The 15,976-nt window shown below is 42.9% G+C and overlaps 1 protein-coding gene across 3 annotated transcripts in view; it reads left to right on the top strand.

The window, feature by feature from the left end:
* The first annotated feature begins 4,456 nt into the window (after positions 1 to 4,456).
* Aatf (apoptosis antagonizing transcription factor) overlaps positions 4,457 to 15,976 on the top strand; it is a 93,148-nt gene continuing 81,628 nt past the window's right edge. For 2 of the 3 annotated variants that reach the window (XR_015630141.1, XM_087569326.1), the window contains exons 1-5: positions 4,457 to 4,682; positions 5,670 to 5,858; positions 6,342 to 6,431; positions 7,231 to 7,446; positions 7,826 to 7,963. Coding sequence is in view for 2 of the 3 variants with exons in the window: in XM_087569326.1 (XP_087425452.1) it covers positions 4,592 to 4,682; positions 5,670 to 5,858; positions 6,342 to 6,431; positions 7,231 to 7,446; positions 7,826 to 7,963 (724 nt within the window). In the remaining variant the exon portion in view is untranslated. The remainder of the gene's footprint in view (positions 4,683 to 5,669; positions 5,859 to 6,341; positions 6,432 to 7,230; positions 7,447 to 7,825; positions 7,964 to 15,976) is intronic. The other variant, NM_053720.1, reaches the window with a different exon arrangement.

Below are 15,976 nucleotides of genomic sequence, written 5' to 3'. Positions count from 1 at the left end.
TTGCATTCTCTGGGTTTAGCTGATATAGTTGCAGAGATATTTGCTGATAAGTTAATACAGAATTGGAAATAGGAATCAAATCCACGGCTTAAAAAAAAAAAACACCCAACAAAACAACTGGCGCGGGTCTCTGATTAGGGGAGAGAACCTGAACACCCCCACCCCATCTCCTCCCTACACTTGCAAAGCCAGGCTTGTGAGTGTCAGATACTTGTAAACACAGTTAGACCTAGTCTTTTACAGCTTCAATTCATTTTCCACAGCTAATCCTGCTTTCTAATTTGGTGGGTTGAAAGATAACCTAAAATGAATATAAACTATAACTAGGAATGAGATCCTTTAATCCTTTCCACAGAGCTGATATGAAATGTTATTTTATACTATTTGCTACATTTGAAGTTCCCCAGAAGGAAAACTATTTTGTCTGGCATAAGGTACACATTAAGTTTCTGTGGAAGATGACTAATAGAGAAATCAAAATGCAACTGGGAGTTGCCAATAGGTAGGGCCTGAGAATAGTTCTCTCATCCAAAGTTTCATTAGAAGTGGAAGACATGTGAATATTTTCTTCGGTGAAAATAATGTATGGGTGTTTGAGTGTTTTAATACCAGGGTCCCAGGGTTTTTTGTTTTGTTTTGTTTTGCTTTTTAAAAAAAAACAATATTGGCTGGATTTCAGTCTGGATTATTCCTTATTTTTTTTAAAAAAAATCAAACATTTTACATTAAGTTGTATGCAATTTCTAGCACTGTTTACTTACTTTGTTAAGACACAGCCAAGTTTATCTTTCTTGTAGGGAAGGCTTTAGAGTAAGCTATATTTCACTGCCCTCCTACAATGGCTTATCTAACTAACGACAGCCAGGGAGAAATCTGACAGTGCTCTTTCAGAAACAAAAATTTATGAAATACAAGGGAGAATTTGGAAACTCCTAGCCATGGCATAAAGCGCCTTTTCTTAATATGCAATAATGGGCTGTGTGTTTTTTCTTTTAGCATTTATATACATAGCTAACATCCATTATGGCCACCACTCTGGAACCCCCCCCCCCCTTAAAGGCATTCATTTGGCTGAACCTGTGCTCATCGGGAAGTGGCATTTTCCTATCAAGGGTGCTGAATTATTTAGCAGCTTTATTGTACTATCGGAGTATTTGATAAGAAACGCTTTAAGGGTTGGGCAGGCGGCATGGATTCAATTCTAACTCCGTGGTGGTGGCGGCGTGGTCTTTTCCCTCTGCTGAGTCCTTGTGAAATCCAGCGAATACAGAGACAGGTGGTAACGGATCAGCAGGGGCTGGGTCGTATTCACCTCTCCTGCGACCTCTGGCCCAGGGAACCTTTCCCTCCTTTCCCTCCTGGAGCTCCGGGGAGAGAATGACTGGAATAAGGGAAGCGTCTTTTGGTCCCCTGTCGCTCCCTCCTATCAGAGAGGGCAGCCTCCCCATAGCAGGATTTGGCAAGCACTTTTCTTTGCCCAAGCTATTATAAAGCCTCCACTTCTGTGCCTCCAGGCACTTGTAGTCAGGGTTCCAGCCACAGGAAGCTGCATCCAAGCTGAGGGTCGAAAAGCTCACCAACTCAACTTACCGCCCCCAGCCTCTACACCCCCCCCCCCCAGCAGCTTGTTTTGGTGCAAGGCCTCACAAGAAGGCAGATAAATTAGTGCAGACCCAGGACAAGTCCTGTCAGGGGCTGTTTAGGAAGACAGACAGGTCAGAACCAGGTTTCTCTAAACTCTGGAAACTAGCTGTTTCTGACCGTCTGAGGGAGGTCTATGGCTACTCCTGCCACTTGGCAGTTCAGGCAGCAGGTGGAAGGAGGTGAAACTTAAACTTCCGTCTTCTCCGCAGGGCAGACTGCTCACCTGTAGTCTCCTCTCTGCTCTGTCCACTTGCTTATCCTAGGACACTTAAAGGTTGACACTTCTTCAGGAAGCTAGATTGTCCTTTACCGTCCCCTCCCCACAGCCCACCCTCCAAATCCAACCCCACTCCACCCTAGTCTGGGGTCCTCCATCTGCCTTTCAAGAAACAAGAATGCAACTGGAGAAGGGGCTCCAGAGCATTAGTGGTCTCTCCCTTGCCCTATGCGTTACCTTCCCTTTATTTATTTATTTATTTATTTATTTATTTATTTATTTATTTGTTTGTTTGTTTGTTTGTTTGTTTTGTTTTTGTCCCCCCACCCCCACCCCGAGTTGAGGACCAAACCCAGGGCCTTGTGCTTGCTAGGCAAGTGCTCTACCACTGAGCCAAATCCCCAACCCTGCCTTCCCTTTATTGCATCTTAAACTTTACCAGTCTTTCTTCTTCACTCCCCTCCAGGAAGAAGATTCCTGGGGTAGGAAAGCCTGCAAAGCAATTGGGGGGGGGCTGGGGTATATATGTCAAGACTAAAATGCTACTGACTACTTCCTAAAAAACAAAATGGGCCCTAAGTCAGGAGCAGGCAAGAGAGGAGAGGGAGTGTTGGTAAGCAGGTTCTTGGCATCTTATACCGCTCAGCTCTGCCTCAAATAGGCCAATGTCCTGTACGCATAACAGCTTCAAGGTGGTCTCTGCCCTGCTTCCCCCTTTCCCCTTACCTTTAAGGGCAGGTTTCTAAGCACTCTTAGCACCTGAAATAGCAAGGAAGGAGGACCTGGGTGAATATAATTTACTAAATGTGGGGTGGAAGAACATTTTTGTTCTCTATCTATGCCCAAGGCAAAACTGCACCTCATAGAGAACTGAGGAGCACATTTTTTTGCTATGGAGGCTCTAATACAGGCACCACAATCACCCAGAATACCTTAAAAAAAAAAACAAAACTCTCTAAACTACTCTCAGCCATACATCGAATTTCTTCACCTGAGTCTCTGCCTAGTCTGACATTCTTTGCTTTCTATGTCTGAAAGGCTTTATTCTAAAACAGTCTCTCTCTCTCTCTCTCTCTCTCTCTCTCTCTCTCTCTCTCTCTCTCTCATAGCCTTGGTCATCTTCACTCAAGGGTCAGTTAGGACAGGAACATGGGACACGCCACACTAAAGTAGAAACCTCTTATTACCCGAATCTGAGGCTCTCTGAATTGTCTTCCAGTGGGTTTCACTGGGAAGCTACCAGTTGCCTACACTGCTGGCTTTGGGATCCAACTGGCCTGGAGTATACCTAAGAAATGGTACTGGCCTGGAGATTTAGAACTGGAAGAGTTCCTGCTTAGCATACACAACACTCTCCACCTTAGCTCTGAATAAACAGGGTGTAGTGGCAGGCACCTGCCCTCTAATCCCAGTAGAGGCAGGAGGATCAAGGAATTCAGGGTCATCTTCAACTACTTTAGTGTGCTGGAGGCTAGAGACTGTCTCAATATACAAACAGACATGGACACAGTGTCCATTAGTTAAGTAGTTTTTTGACTGAATTCTTTCGAGGCAGCATTCCTGTTTACAGTAGATTCTAGGTCTCCACGGAGGGAAGACCTCCAACAGATCAGTATAGACCACTTTACACTCAAATTTGTCATTCCTCCTTGCAGTTCATGTTTCCTGCCCTTCTAGGCTGGTCACTGCAGAGAGAGAATCTAACTTACACATCCTTTATTTCATCTAGCAGTGCCTAGCACAGTGAGCAGTCAAGGGATGCTCCATGAAGGCAAACGAATGCAAAGTGATTGCATTATCTTCATGTACCTGGATGCGATCAAATTTATCTCATTAAGGTCTTTGTATTTTGAGTCTAACCATCTAATACTAGAACTGAGGGAAGGATTTCTCTTCTCCATTGTTCACTCGTTTCTGTGGAGTCTGTCTGAGTCGTTCCATCTTTGAACAGAAAAGCTGTTAATATCAAGGAGTGTGTAGTAGAGTAATTCTAACCCCCCCCCCCGCACCCTACCCCCCACCCCCACTTGTGCTTGCCCAGGCAAGCGGGTACAAGAAGCTACAGAAAACAATCTTGATTTGTGGTCCAACCATCGCGATTCCTAATTATTTCTGTCAATAAAGATCGCACTTCGCCGCACCCTTACACACGTAGGCCGCTGAGATGGAAACTGTGCTTGGCCCCAAGCTCCACAACACTAAAAAAAGCCCTGTTTTGAGTCTCGGGTCTGTGCTTGCTCGAGTGTGTACCTGAGGTTCGAGAGGCTTATCCTTTACTCCTTTCACAAATCAGCCAGCCACCACGAGCCACAGCTACTTTACGCTTAATTCCTAAACCAACCTCGCACAAAGCTTGAGGCGTTATTTCGTGCTTAGGGGACCCTGGCAGCTCATAACACAATCAACATTTCTCGCTAGAAGCGGTCACGTGCCCTTGCGCGCTCCCGCGCTGCGCGCCCCTGAACTCTGGCGCACGCGCGTTAGGCTGCTAGCGACCCAGGGTTTCGGGCGCCTGCGTCTCCAGCCTAGCAGCCCAGTGGTGACGTGAGGCCACGCCCCTCCGGCGCGCGCCTCCCGGAAGTTGCCTACTGGGATTCTGAACGCTGCCTCCGCGAGGTCCCCGCTTGTACTTGCGGAGTAGAGTCGGGCTGTAGCACCGCTGACGGGAGTGTCGTGCCCGGGCTCGGCCTCCAGGTTCACGAGCGCAGTGCCGACAGTGACCTGGTGACCATGGCGGAGCTGCAGCCCCTGGCTCTGCAGCTGGAACAGTTGTTGAATCCAAGACCGCGTGAGGCGGATCCTGAGGCGGACCCGGAGGAGGGTGAGGCCTGACTCGGGCTGGCCACGTGCAGAGCTTTGGCCCGACTTAAAGTGGGCCCTAGCGGCCTGCTGGTGCTTGGACCATCTCTCCTTCCTTTAGCGCTGAAGAAAACTGTCTCTTGGGAGGGGAAGGTTGGCCTCTAGAGGGGTGGAGGGTGACATCTGTAAACGTGCATTCTAGACTTTGGGGTGGGCGGGGCACAAGGACTCTGGCAGGGAGTTGCTGTAGGGAGCCGACTGGCACTTATTTAGGAAGCCCTTTCTGGTATTACCTTCGAAAGGAGAAAGAAGCCTGATGAGTTTCAGGTTTTTCGTGTGTTTGAAACTGACTGCTTCTAAAAACTTGCTTCGAGAATGAAAAAGATTATCTGATGCTGTTGAACCGTGTTTATTTAGGACTTAAGACATTTGTCCACATTCTGATGACAGACTGATTCTCCATAAACCTATTCTGAGACTGGCTGGGAGTAATTGTGCTTTAGACGTGGGTCAGGGAGGTGAGGAAGACAACTGGATGTGTGTCATGATTATCTCTAGCACTCGATAACTGTCATATATTGAGGAAGAATTTAGGACCTTGGGCATGTAGCCGATATACTTGATGCACTGGATTTAACCTTCAGAACCTCTGAAAAATAAAAAAAAATAAAATAAAAAAATAAAACACCATGAAAAAGGAAGGAAGAATCAGACTAGATTTATAGCATCCAAGGCGTAAAAAGATGTCTACTAAGCAGGGAGTTAGCTTTCTGTTTAGAAACGGAAAGCAGCATGACAGCAGTCTCCCTAGGAACCAGAAGTAAACTCCCAATTCCAGTAAGTTAGCGGAGATGTGTATAGGGGACATGAATCAAGGGCTGGGGATGTAGCCCAGTAGTAAGAGTACTCACCTAGCACAAGAAGATGGGATGGGGGTTGAAATGGCTTAATTGGGTTCCTAGTAAAGTTTTTTCTAACCTAAGATTCTATTCTCCTCCCTCCTCAACAGCCACTAGAGCCAGAGTGATTGACAGGTTTGATGAAGGGGAAGAGGAAGAAGATGATCTGCCAGTGAGTAGTATTAGAAAGTTGGCACCGGTCTCCCTCTTGGACACCGACAAAAGGTATTCTGGCAAGACCACTTCTCGGAAAGCTTGGAAAGAAGACCATTGGGACCAGACTCTGCCAAGTTCATCGGGTGAGTAGACATATTCACCCCAAACTCTGGGCTTAGTTGTGTGTGGTTAAACTGTTTTGTTTCTGGAAGTCTCTGTGTCTCTACTTATTTTAGGAAAGACCATTGAGTTGGCACTAGGAAGGGCCTTAGGGGTCAGCGTTTCACTTTAAAAAGAATCCTAAAGCCCAGTTAAGCTTTTTATCTCATTTCATTTGACTTTGTTTCCCGTTAGCATTTTAGAGATGGTAGATGGTTCAGCTGAATAGAGCACAATAACATGTTTGCTTTTTCATATAAGATCCCATAGACTAGGGGTTGGGGATTTAGCTCAGTGGTAGAGCACTTGCCTAGGAAGCGCAAGGCCCTGGGTTCGGTTCCCAGCTCTGAAAAAAAGAAAAAAAAAAAAAAAAAAAAAAGAAGATCCCATAGACTAATTGAAATGAAAGATGTGGCCTGGTATGTTTCTCTAGGTAATCCCTTCTCCTTTTTTTCCTTATGATTTAGACAATGAAATACCTGATGAAGGAGGCTCTGAAGCTGGGGATTCAGAGGGCCTGGAGGAGCTCTCAGAAGATGTTGAGGAAGACTTGGAAGGTGAGAATGAGGATAGTTTTTATCTCAGAATTAGGGGAGACTGAAGCAGGGGGATCAGGAGTTCAAGGCCAGCCTGAGCTACACCTGACATCCTGTCTCAAAGGAACAAACAAATAAAAAGAAACCTAGAACTCAAAGTTACCAACTTCAGGTTAATGTCTCACCCTAAAATGAGGGGGAGAATGTGCAATGCATAACGGGTATTGGCAGGGCTCTGTGGTAAAAAAAGTTGACATGTGCGTGGTGCTTTTTATATTTTGACTTTTTGTTTTTCAGGTCTTGTATTGGTTTCCTGTGTGTTAGTTACTCATGAAACTGACCTCTTGTCATTGTAAATGAAAACATAATGCTTCCATCTTTCCTGAGAAAGAATCAGCTTATGGTTTTAAGCAGTAGTGCATTTCTCAAGGTGGAAGAAGTCTCTGGATATGGATACTGAGAGGACGCCATTATTTTAGGGAGGTCAGCGGAGCTTTGTTGAGGGTCCAGTGATAATGTCTGAGGAACTTCTTTCAGGTTATGATAAGTGCGATTCAGTCCCTGATGTAGTTCTAAGGCTTTGTCTTCAGAGTGTGTTTCAGGCTACCAGGACTCATGCTCTGTCTGTCTTTGTTTCCGTTAGCATTTTAGAGATGGCAGATGACGTGGTAGATATGTAGTAAGTGTGTTCAGCTGAATAGAGCACAATAACATGTTTGCTCTTCCATATAAGATCCCACAGACTAATTGAAATGAAAGACGTGGCCTGGTATGTTTCTTTAGGTAACTCCCTTACCCTTTTAAATCCCTTATGATTTAGACAATGAAATACCTGATGAAGGAGGCTCTGAAGATGGGGATTCAGAGGGCCTGGAGGAGGAGATCTCAGAAGATGTTGAGGAAGACTTAGAAGGTGAGGATGAGGAAGACAGAGAAGAGGACAGGAACAGTGAAGATGACGGCGTGGTGATGGCCTTCTCCGGTGTTAAAGTTTCTGAGGAAGTGGAAAAAGGAAGAGCTGTGAAGAACCAGATAGGTGCGTGTGTGCTTTTGCTGCTTGCTTGCTTTTCAGAGTTTCTGCATCCGTCTGCTCTTTAGTTGTGGTTGTTCTGTCTCTCCAGTGTCCGTCCAGTTAGTCTGTGACCAGAGGCCTGCATCCCAGTTCCTGTATAGCTGCTTAGCAGGTTCTGCACTAATCCTTGTGGGAGGTTGAAGAGGAGAGTGTTGTCTCCTCTTGTCAACGTTTCCTCTCTCATAGCAAGAGAGAGAGTTTATTTTCTAGAGCGAGGAATGTTTGTATAGCACGAAACTCATCGAGTATGCTGCTTAGAAATTGGTGTTCTTGTCCTTCAGAGCCCAGCCCAGAGAGACCTTCTGACCCTGACACGGGGTTTTCTTTTTACTTTTTTCTTCAGCGTTGTGGGACCAGCTCTTGGAAGGAAGGATCAAACTACAAAAAGCTCTCTTGACTACCAATCAATTGCCTCAACCAGATGTTTTCCCTGTCTTCAAGGACAAAGGTGGCCCAGAATTTGCCAGTGCTCTGAAAAATAGTAAGAATACTCATATCATTTTGGGGTATACTGGATTGGATGTAAAAAATAAAAACTTTTTTTTTTTTAATTTTAGGTATAGTATACTATAGAATATCGGTTTTAGTTCTTCGGTTACATTTGAGCTTATCTAAAAAGCTGAATTATCAACCCTTCTTCTAAAAATAGCAATATAACTTATTATCAGATGAAGACAACTGTAAAGTGTATTGGGCATATGAGCCATGTCTGTTTTATGATATCACTTGCCAGCCTTCTCTGGCTTTTTGAGTTAATTCTTAAAGTTTTATTGTTCTTTTTGATTTTTTTGAGACAGGGTTTCTCTGTGTAGCCATGGCAGGCCTGGAATTTGATCTGTGGACCAGGCATGCCTTGAACTCATATCTTCCTGCTCCTTGACTGGAGTGCTAGGATTAAAGGAGTATGCCACCACTCTGGATGAGTTACTTCTTAAAGTATTGGGAAACCTACAGATGTAGAACAAAAGGGAGTGAGAGATTGAGTAGTTAAACTCAGTCCTTATGCTGGTTGTAACAGATTCTTAAAGGATGCATTCCTCTGTCAGGAGGGCTTTGGAACAAGTTAAATGATGTTATTCCTATCTTTCCTTTGGATAACAAAGAGAAAAGAGACTGACTGCAGGGGAAGAATTATTTTGGAAGAGAATTATTGCGCTATAAACTCAAAGAATTCTAGAGAAAAAGAATCTAGAGGTTACTTGGTTCCTAATTCCTTCACTTTACAGATGAGAAAACCAGAGATAGTGGCTCACTCAAAGAGTTTGTTCATTAACAAAAGGTGTAAAACTCCAGCTTTTTTCCCCTTAAACCAGGAGTCCCCCTCACACTATGCTGTCTCCTGTGTATCCAGTGGCACCAGAGTACTGGGGCACAGGGAAATGTGAGTCTTGGGCAGCATGGCTACCCTAACTTGTATGCTGAGAAGTTGCTGTCCTGGTTATTTTGGAGACTAAGGCAGGAGTATCCTTTTAGCCTAGGATTTAAGGGCATGCTGAGCAACCCAAACAAAAACAAAACAAAAAGCCCCCATGAAACCCAAAATGTAACCTTTTATAGTAGGGAGTTCAATTTGGAACAGCATTGAGGACATCTGGTCTGGTATCGCTTTTAAATAGAATCATTTGAGCACAATTCAGGATGCATGTGCAACTTTGAGGATAGAAATTTCATTTCTCTTCCTTCCTTCCTTCCTTCCTTCCTTCCTTCCTTCCTTCCTTCCTTCCTTCCTTCCTTCCTTCCTTCCTTCCTTCCTTTCTTTCTTTCAGACAGGGTCTTACTATGTAGACCTGCCTGGCCTCACAGAGATCTACTTTCTATCTCCCCACTGCTAAGATTAAAAGGCACAGGCTACCACACCTGGCACAGCATTTCTTTTGTAGACTAAGCAGTTAGAAATGACTTTCTGTGGACAGTTTTTAGTTTTGTGGTCTGTCATATTCATACTTGAAATTTGTTTTCTGTGAAATCTGGGCAGCCTTTTCAGGATCAGAGTGTGTATTGTGAGACTGATCTCTCCTGACTTCTTTTTTTCCTCCCTAAATACATGATATAATTTTTTTTTTTAGGTTTCTGGAGTACTTCTTGGCTATTTTTAGTGTCCTAGTATCCTCATTTCTGAGATGCCTTTGGATGAACTCTAAGCTGCTCTAGAGCAAATGTTTTAAACATTTTATAGTAAGAGCTTTAACATTTTGTTACTTATTAGTCTTCTTTCCTGAATCTTTATGAATATTCACTAAAATACAGGTATTTCTGGATTAGCATTGCATACTCGATTTCTTTATCTTTATCTTCGAGTAGCTTGCATGTTACTTTAATTCTGCTTTGTGACACTTCTGGCCTTTCTAATTCTTTGCACTTACCCAGTTGCCTTGTCCTGGTGAGCATCTATCACTCTTAAGTCTGTTAGTCTGGCACATGTAGGTTGTAGTAGAAGAGAGAAGGACGGACAGAGTGTTGTTTGCTACTACATTCCGAGAGGATGGGGTGGGGGGCTCTAATAACCAGACTTTCCATGCAACTGAAGGGTAGGGGGGATCTAATAACCAGACTTTCCATGCAACTGAAGGGTGGGGGGGATCTAATAACCACACTTTCCATGCAACTGAAGGGTGGGGGGGATCTAATAACCAGACTTTCCATGCAACTGAAGGGTGGGGGGGATCTAATAACCACACTTTCCATGCAACTGAAGGGTGGGGGGATCTAATAACCACACTTTCCATGCAACTGAAGGGTGGGGGGGATCTAATAACCACACTTTCCATGCAACTGAAGGGTGGGGGGGATCTAATAACCAGACTTTCCATGCAACTGAAGGGTGGGGGGATCTAATAACCAGACTTTCCATGCAACTGAAGGGTGGGGGGGATCTAATAACCAGACTTTCCATGCAACTGAAGGGTGGGGGGATCTAATAACCACACTTTCCATGCAACTGAAGGGTGGGGGGATCTAATAACCACACTTTCCATGCAACTGAAGGGTGGGGGGGATCTAATAACCACACTTTCCATGCAACTGAAGGGTGGGGGGATCTAATAACCAGACTTTCCATGCAACTGAAGGGTGGGGGGGATCTAATAACCAGACTTTCCATGCAACTGAAGGGTGGGGGGGATCTAATAACCAGACTTTCCATGCAACTGAAGGGTGGGGGGATCTAATAACCACACTTTCCATGCAACTGAAGGGTGGGGGGGATCTAATAACCACACTTTCCATGCAACTGAAGGGTGGGGGGGATCTAATAACCAGACTTTCCATGCAACTGAAGGGTGGGGGGATCTAATAACCAGACTTTCCATGCAACTGAAGGGTGGGGGGATCTAATAACCAGACTTTCCATGCAACTGAAGGGTGGGGGGATCTAATAACCACACTTTCCATGCAACTGAAGGCGGCTGCTTCTTGTTTGCCTCCATCTTATGACGTGAGACTTAATATGTTACATACACGCCTGTCTGGATGTTTTTCAACACTATCGGGGCATATTCTTGGTAACTAGTGTAAATAGTTAGTATGAAACAGGCCAAATCTATACCAATTCACTTTGCTTTTGATTCAGTAGGTTTTTGTTTGTTTTTCTGAGACAAAGTCTTCTGTCTGGCTCAGGTGCTGTGTAAATCAGTCTGGTTCAAACTTAGACCTACCTGCCCTTGCATCCAGACTTGGGATTAAAGGTATGCTTAGTCAGAACAGTTATAGTTAGATTTCCAGGGTTTGTTGTTCAGTTTTAGACAGTTCTCATGTACCTTAACCTGGCTTTGGACTAGCTGTGTAGTAGAAGATAACCCTGAACTCCTAATTCTCTTGCTTCCACCAGCGTTAAATAATGCTGGATTATTTACCTTTTTATTTATTTATTTATTTAGAGACAGTGTCTCATGTATTCATGTTGTCCTCTACTTTGCTGTGTAGTTAAGGATGGCCTTGGACTTCTGATCTTCCTGCCTCCTTCTCTAGTGCTAGGGGTAGAGTCATGTGTGCTGCCATGTCTAGAGTACAAGTACCCTAACACCCTGCCTGGTTAGACACTATCTCAGCAGTTGATTAACTCTATGGTCTTAGGCAGGTTACTTCACAGTAAGATAGGACTAATATGGTTGTGAGAATTAAAGGCCACAATCAATGTAAAACATTGTAGTTACACAGTGTCTGGCATACATTCTTCCGTAAGAACTAGGTACCAGAGTTATCTTTTTCTGTTGATAGACATTTGGCAATGTTCAACTATGTGAACATGTATTTTTACCATCTTCTTTTTTTTTTAAGATTTATTATTTTTCTATTTTATATGAATACACTGTAGCTGTCTTCAGACACACCAGAAGAGGGCATTGGATCCTATTACAGATGGTTGTGAGCCACCATGTGGTTGCTGGGAATTGATCTCAGGACCTCTGGAAGAGCAGTCAGTGCTCTTAACCGCTGAGCCATCTCTCCAGCCCCTACCATCTTCTTACTAGTATTTAGAATCCCTGTGTAGTTTAATCTAATTATCGTCTAGTGTTATAGTCTACTAATACTTGTAAAACCTACCTCTTATGATGCTATAGAAAGGTAGGTTGATAGTGATTTCCTTATTGCAGAAGCATTTAGCAAAGTATTTTCCTTTTTAATATTGGTTATTAGTGTGTGTGTGTGTGTGTGTGTGTGTGTGTGTGTGTGTGTGTGTAAAAACATGCAAGCTGGAGCAAACAAGCACAAGTGTGTACATTAGACATCCCAAGATGGAAGTCAGAGAATTTTGTGGGGTTCCTTGTCTCTTACCTTAATGTGGGTTCTAAGAATAGATTTTAGCTCATTAGACTTGAAATGAAAGTACTTTTACCTGCTGTTCCATCTCACTGGTCCAACCTTGAATATGTTTTTGGGGTTTTGGTGACCCCAAGTACACTGTTTGAGTTCTCCTACCTGTCTGATCTCTTCATAAGTTCTTTAAATATATATATGATTTTTAATTTTTTAAAGAGATTTATTTACTATGTATACAGTGTTCTGTCTGCATGTATGCCTACAGGCCAGAAGAGGGCAACAGACCCCCCCCCCCCCCCCCCCATATAGATGGTTGTGAGCCACCATGTGGTTGCTGGGAATTGAGCTCAGGACCTCTGGAAGAGCAGCCAGTGCTCTTAACCTCTGAGCCATCTCTCAAGCCTTGATTTTTGATTTTTTTTTCTTTTTTCTTTTTTTTCGGAGCTGGGGACTGAACCCAGGGCCTTGCGCTTGCTAGGCAAGCGCTCTACCACTGAGCTAAATCCCCAACCCCTTGATTTTTAATTTTTAAAATTATGAGTATATATGTGCACTTGTGCACATGAATGCAGGTACCTCTGGGGGCCAGAAGAGGGCATCAGATCCCCTGGCTGGACTGATAGGCAGTTGTGAGCCATCTGGCTTGGGTGCTGGGAACTGAACTCCAATCCTATAGGAGTGGTAAGCACTGTTTATTTACCTCTCCAGCCCTTCAAGCTCTTCTCTCTGGCAGTGTAAACTGCAGTGAATACAGGATTCTGTTCTTAGGTTGTGTATTTTCAGTATATTTTCCTTGCACTATCATTTACTCTCAGGGTCTTCCTGATAACTTTTAAATAGACGTAATAGCCATATTTTAGCACTGTAGATCCCTAGAACCAAGTCTGTACTTTCAGCACTTCAAAATTGACTTTTCAGAAATGTGAGGAATATTTCCTCGCTCTTAGTCTCCAGGCCCCTTGCTGTTGTATATTGGCAGTTATATCTCTTGAACTGTGAAGTGATTTCCTAGTAGCTGTGTAAGATTAAGCTGTAGAGTAACTGTAACAAAATTCAGGGACACTCTTCACACAAGCTACTTCTCCAAAGATATTAGCTTTCCCCCTTTGACTTTCATTTAACCAGTCTTAAAACATCAGGAATTAGGGCTTTCCTGTTGGTGACAGTGTTGTGTAAGAAAAAGGCAGGTTATTTAAGAACATGCCAGATAAGTTATATATACTACATTATATACATAGCCTATATTAAAGTAGGAAGGTGAACACAATGAACCCCCACTTAATATCACTAATTTAAATGCTTAACTCATGTTAATCTTACTGCATCTTTTTTAAAATATTTATTTATTTTATGTGTAAGTACACTATCACTGTCTTCAGACACAGCAGAAGAGGGCACCAGATCTCATTACAGATGGTTGTGAGCCACCATGTGGTTGCTGGGATTTGAACTCAGTACCTCGGGAAGAGCAGTCAGTGCTCTTAACCTCTGAGCCATCTCTCCAGCCCCCACTGCATCTTTCTTTATGCTGGCAACTTCTCTCTTCTGCACCATTATGAAGTAAATAATATATGCACTTTGATCTTTTTTATTAAGTTTTTCAGCATGCATTGCTAAAAAATAAGGTATTAATTCTTTTTAAAGATTTATTCATTTTATGTGTGTTTTGCCTGCATGTATTTATGTGCACCTCATACATTCTTGGTGCCTTTGGAAGCAAGAAAAGGACATTGAATTTCCTGGAATTGGATTTATGCGTGGTTGTGAACTACTTTGGGGGTGCTGGGAGTCAAACCTAGGTCCTCTGCAAGAGCAACATGTGTCTTAACTGCTGAACTGATGCTTCTCCAGCTCTAAACATTTTACTAGCTGGATGTGGCCCCTCCTTTTAAACATAGTGGATCTCTGAGTTCTAGGTTAGCCTGGTCTATATAGTAAGTTCCAGGATAGTCAGGCCTAATTACTGAGACTCTGTCTCAGAAAAGAAAAAAATCTTATAATCATTGTTCCACATAAAAATATTAGCAAGTTAGTTAATAGTGCTAGGAAATGAACCCAGGGCCTTGTGCATGCTAACAAGTTCTCTGCTTTAGCTGGGCAGTTAATTTTTCATAAGAATTGCTGGTGTGGACAGATGGGAGAATTGAGAGCTTTTCTGTAACAGGCAGTCTGTTGTCTTCCCAGAGTTTGCTGTACAGCTTTAAATGAAGTGATAATAGGAAAGCTAAACTTTAACCATAGTAAGTTGACCTTTCAGTTAAATGCATGTTATTAATGTGTTTAATGAGATGCATTACAAACTGCAGTGAGTACCATGTTTCATTACAGGTCTAAAATGCAATATCATTAAAGACCTTTAATAGAAACAATGGTTGACATTTTGATATTTCCCATAAGCAAAACACCCAGGAACACAGTATAATGTACATAAATGTAGGGGAAGTTCGAATTTTTTCACTTGCCTAAGAGTTTAAAACAAATTCTACTGTTAGTAACGTGTTTTCTTTGCTCCCTTCATTTTCCCGTTTCTGATTTATGTTCACCTCATTGTTCTGTGGCCCTTTTCTCAAGACCTGCAATGATTTCAACTTGATTCGATTTATTGTTGTTTTAGGCCTCACTCTGTAGCCCTAGCTGTTTTGCTATGTATATCAGTCTGGCCCTGAGCTAAAACCATATCCCTGCCTCTGCCTCCTGGGTGCTGGGATTAAAGGCGTGAATCACCACATCCTACTGAATAGCATGGCAGTTCGTGTTTGTTTTTAATTTAAATATCTTTTTTAAATTTTATTTTTATTTTATGTCTATGAGTATGCAGGCCCTTGTGTGTAGTGCCTACAGGGATCAGAAGAGGATGTTGAATCTTCTAGAACTAGAGTTACAGATGGTTGTGAGCCAGGATATGAGTGCTAGAAACTGAACCCTGGTCCTCTGAAAGAAAAACAAGTGTTCTTATGGAGGAACAGCCTCGGCCTCATAGACTAACACACTTACTACTAATATGACCTCGGCACTTAGAGAACGGCATTTTCTTGGGGCTGCAGGTACAGGTGCTTGCTTGCCACCTCACTTTCCAACCTGAAGTCAGTCCCTGGAGCAGATAGGGTGGAGAGAACTGATTCCCTCAAGTTGTCCTTTTTTTTTTTTTTTTTTTTTTTTGCTTCAGATAAATTTTTATTCCTTGTACCATGTTATAGCACAACATGCATCTTGGAGAGATAACAACATAAACAACGGTATCAATAAATAGCTTATTATCCCTTTTCAACTTCACACTATACATAAACACTTTCTCAAGGAGGTTCCAGAGTCTTGACATGTGTTTGCTTTCCACTGGCCATTTGCCTTAGTTGTAGAAAATCTTCACTTGTAACAGAAGTGTATAAAACAGGTAACAAACTACCAATCAGGGCAACTAGGCAGACTGACAGACTAGGCAGGTCAAATACCCTGATCCAACGTAAGGTCTAAGTTGAGTCACCACAGCACATCCGCCAGTCAACGGTTCATGTTAAGTCTTTTAGGAAAGGCCATTGGTTTTAGAATTAGGTTCTCTGAGATTAGAATCTGAGTACTTTTCAAGTTGTCCTCTTGACTTTTATCTGCATGCTGTAGCATACATGTACCACCTCAACAATAATAAATGTTAACAACTTTTAATTAAAAAATGAAGTTTTCAAATTTAAATAAATCATGGGAAGTAATGGGCTTGTATTAAGCAGTATTTTTAAGAGTT

Source organism: Rattus norvegicus, chromosome 10 (genome assembly GCF_021556685.1).
Source record: "Rattus norvegicus strain SHRSP/BbbUtx chromosome 10, alternate assembly SHRSP_T2T, whole genome shotgun sequence".
In the NCBI taxonomy this organism is placed as follows: domain Eukaryota; kingdom Metazoa; phylum Chordata; class Mammalia; order Rodentia; family Muridae; genus Rattus; species Rattus norvegicus.
The sequence above is the reverse complement of the archived record's forward strand: the minus strand, read 5'-3'. Positions and strand labels throughout refer to the sequence as shown.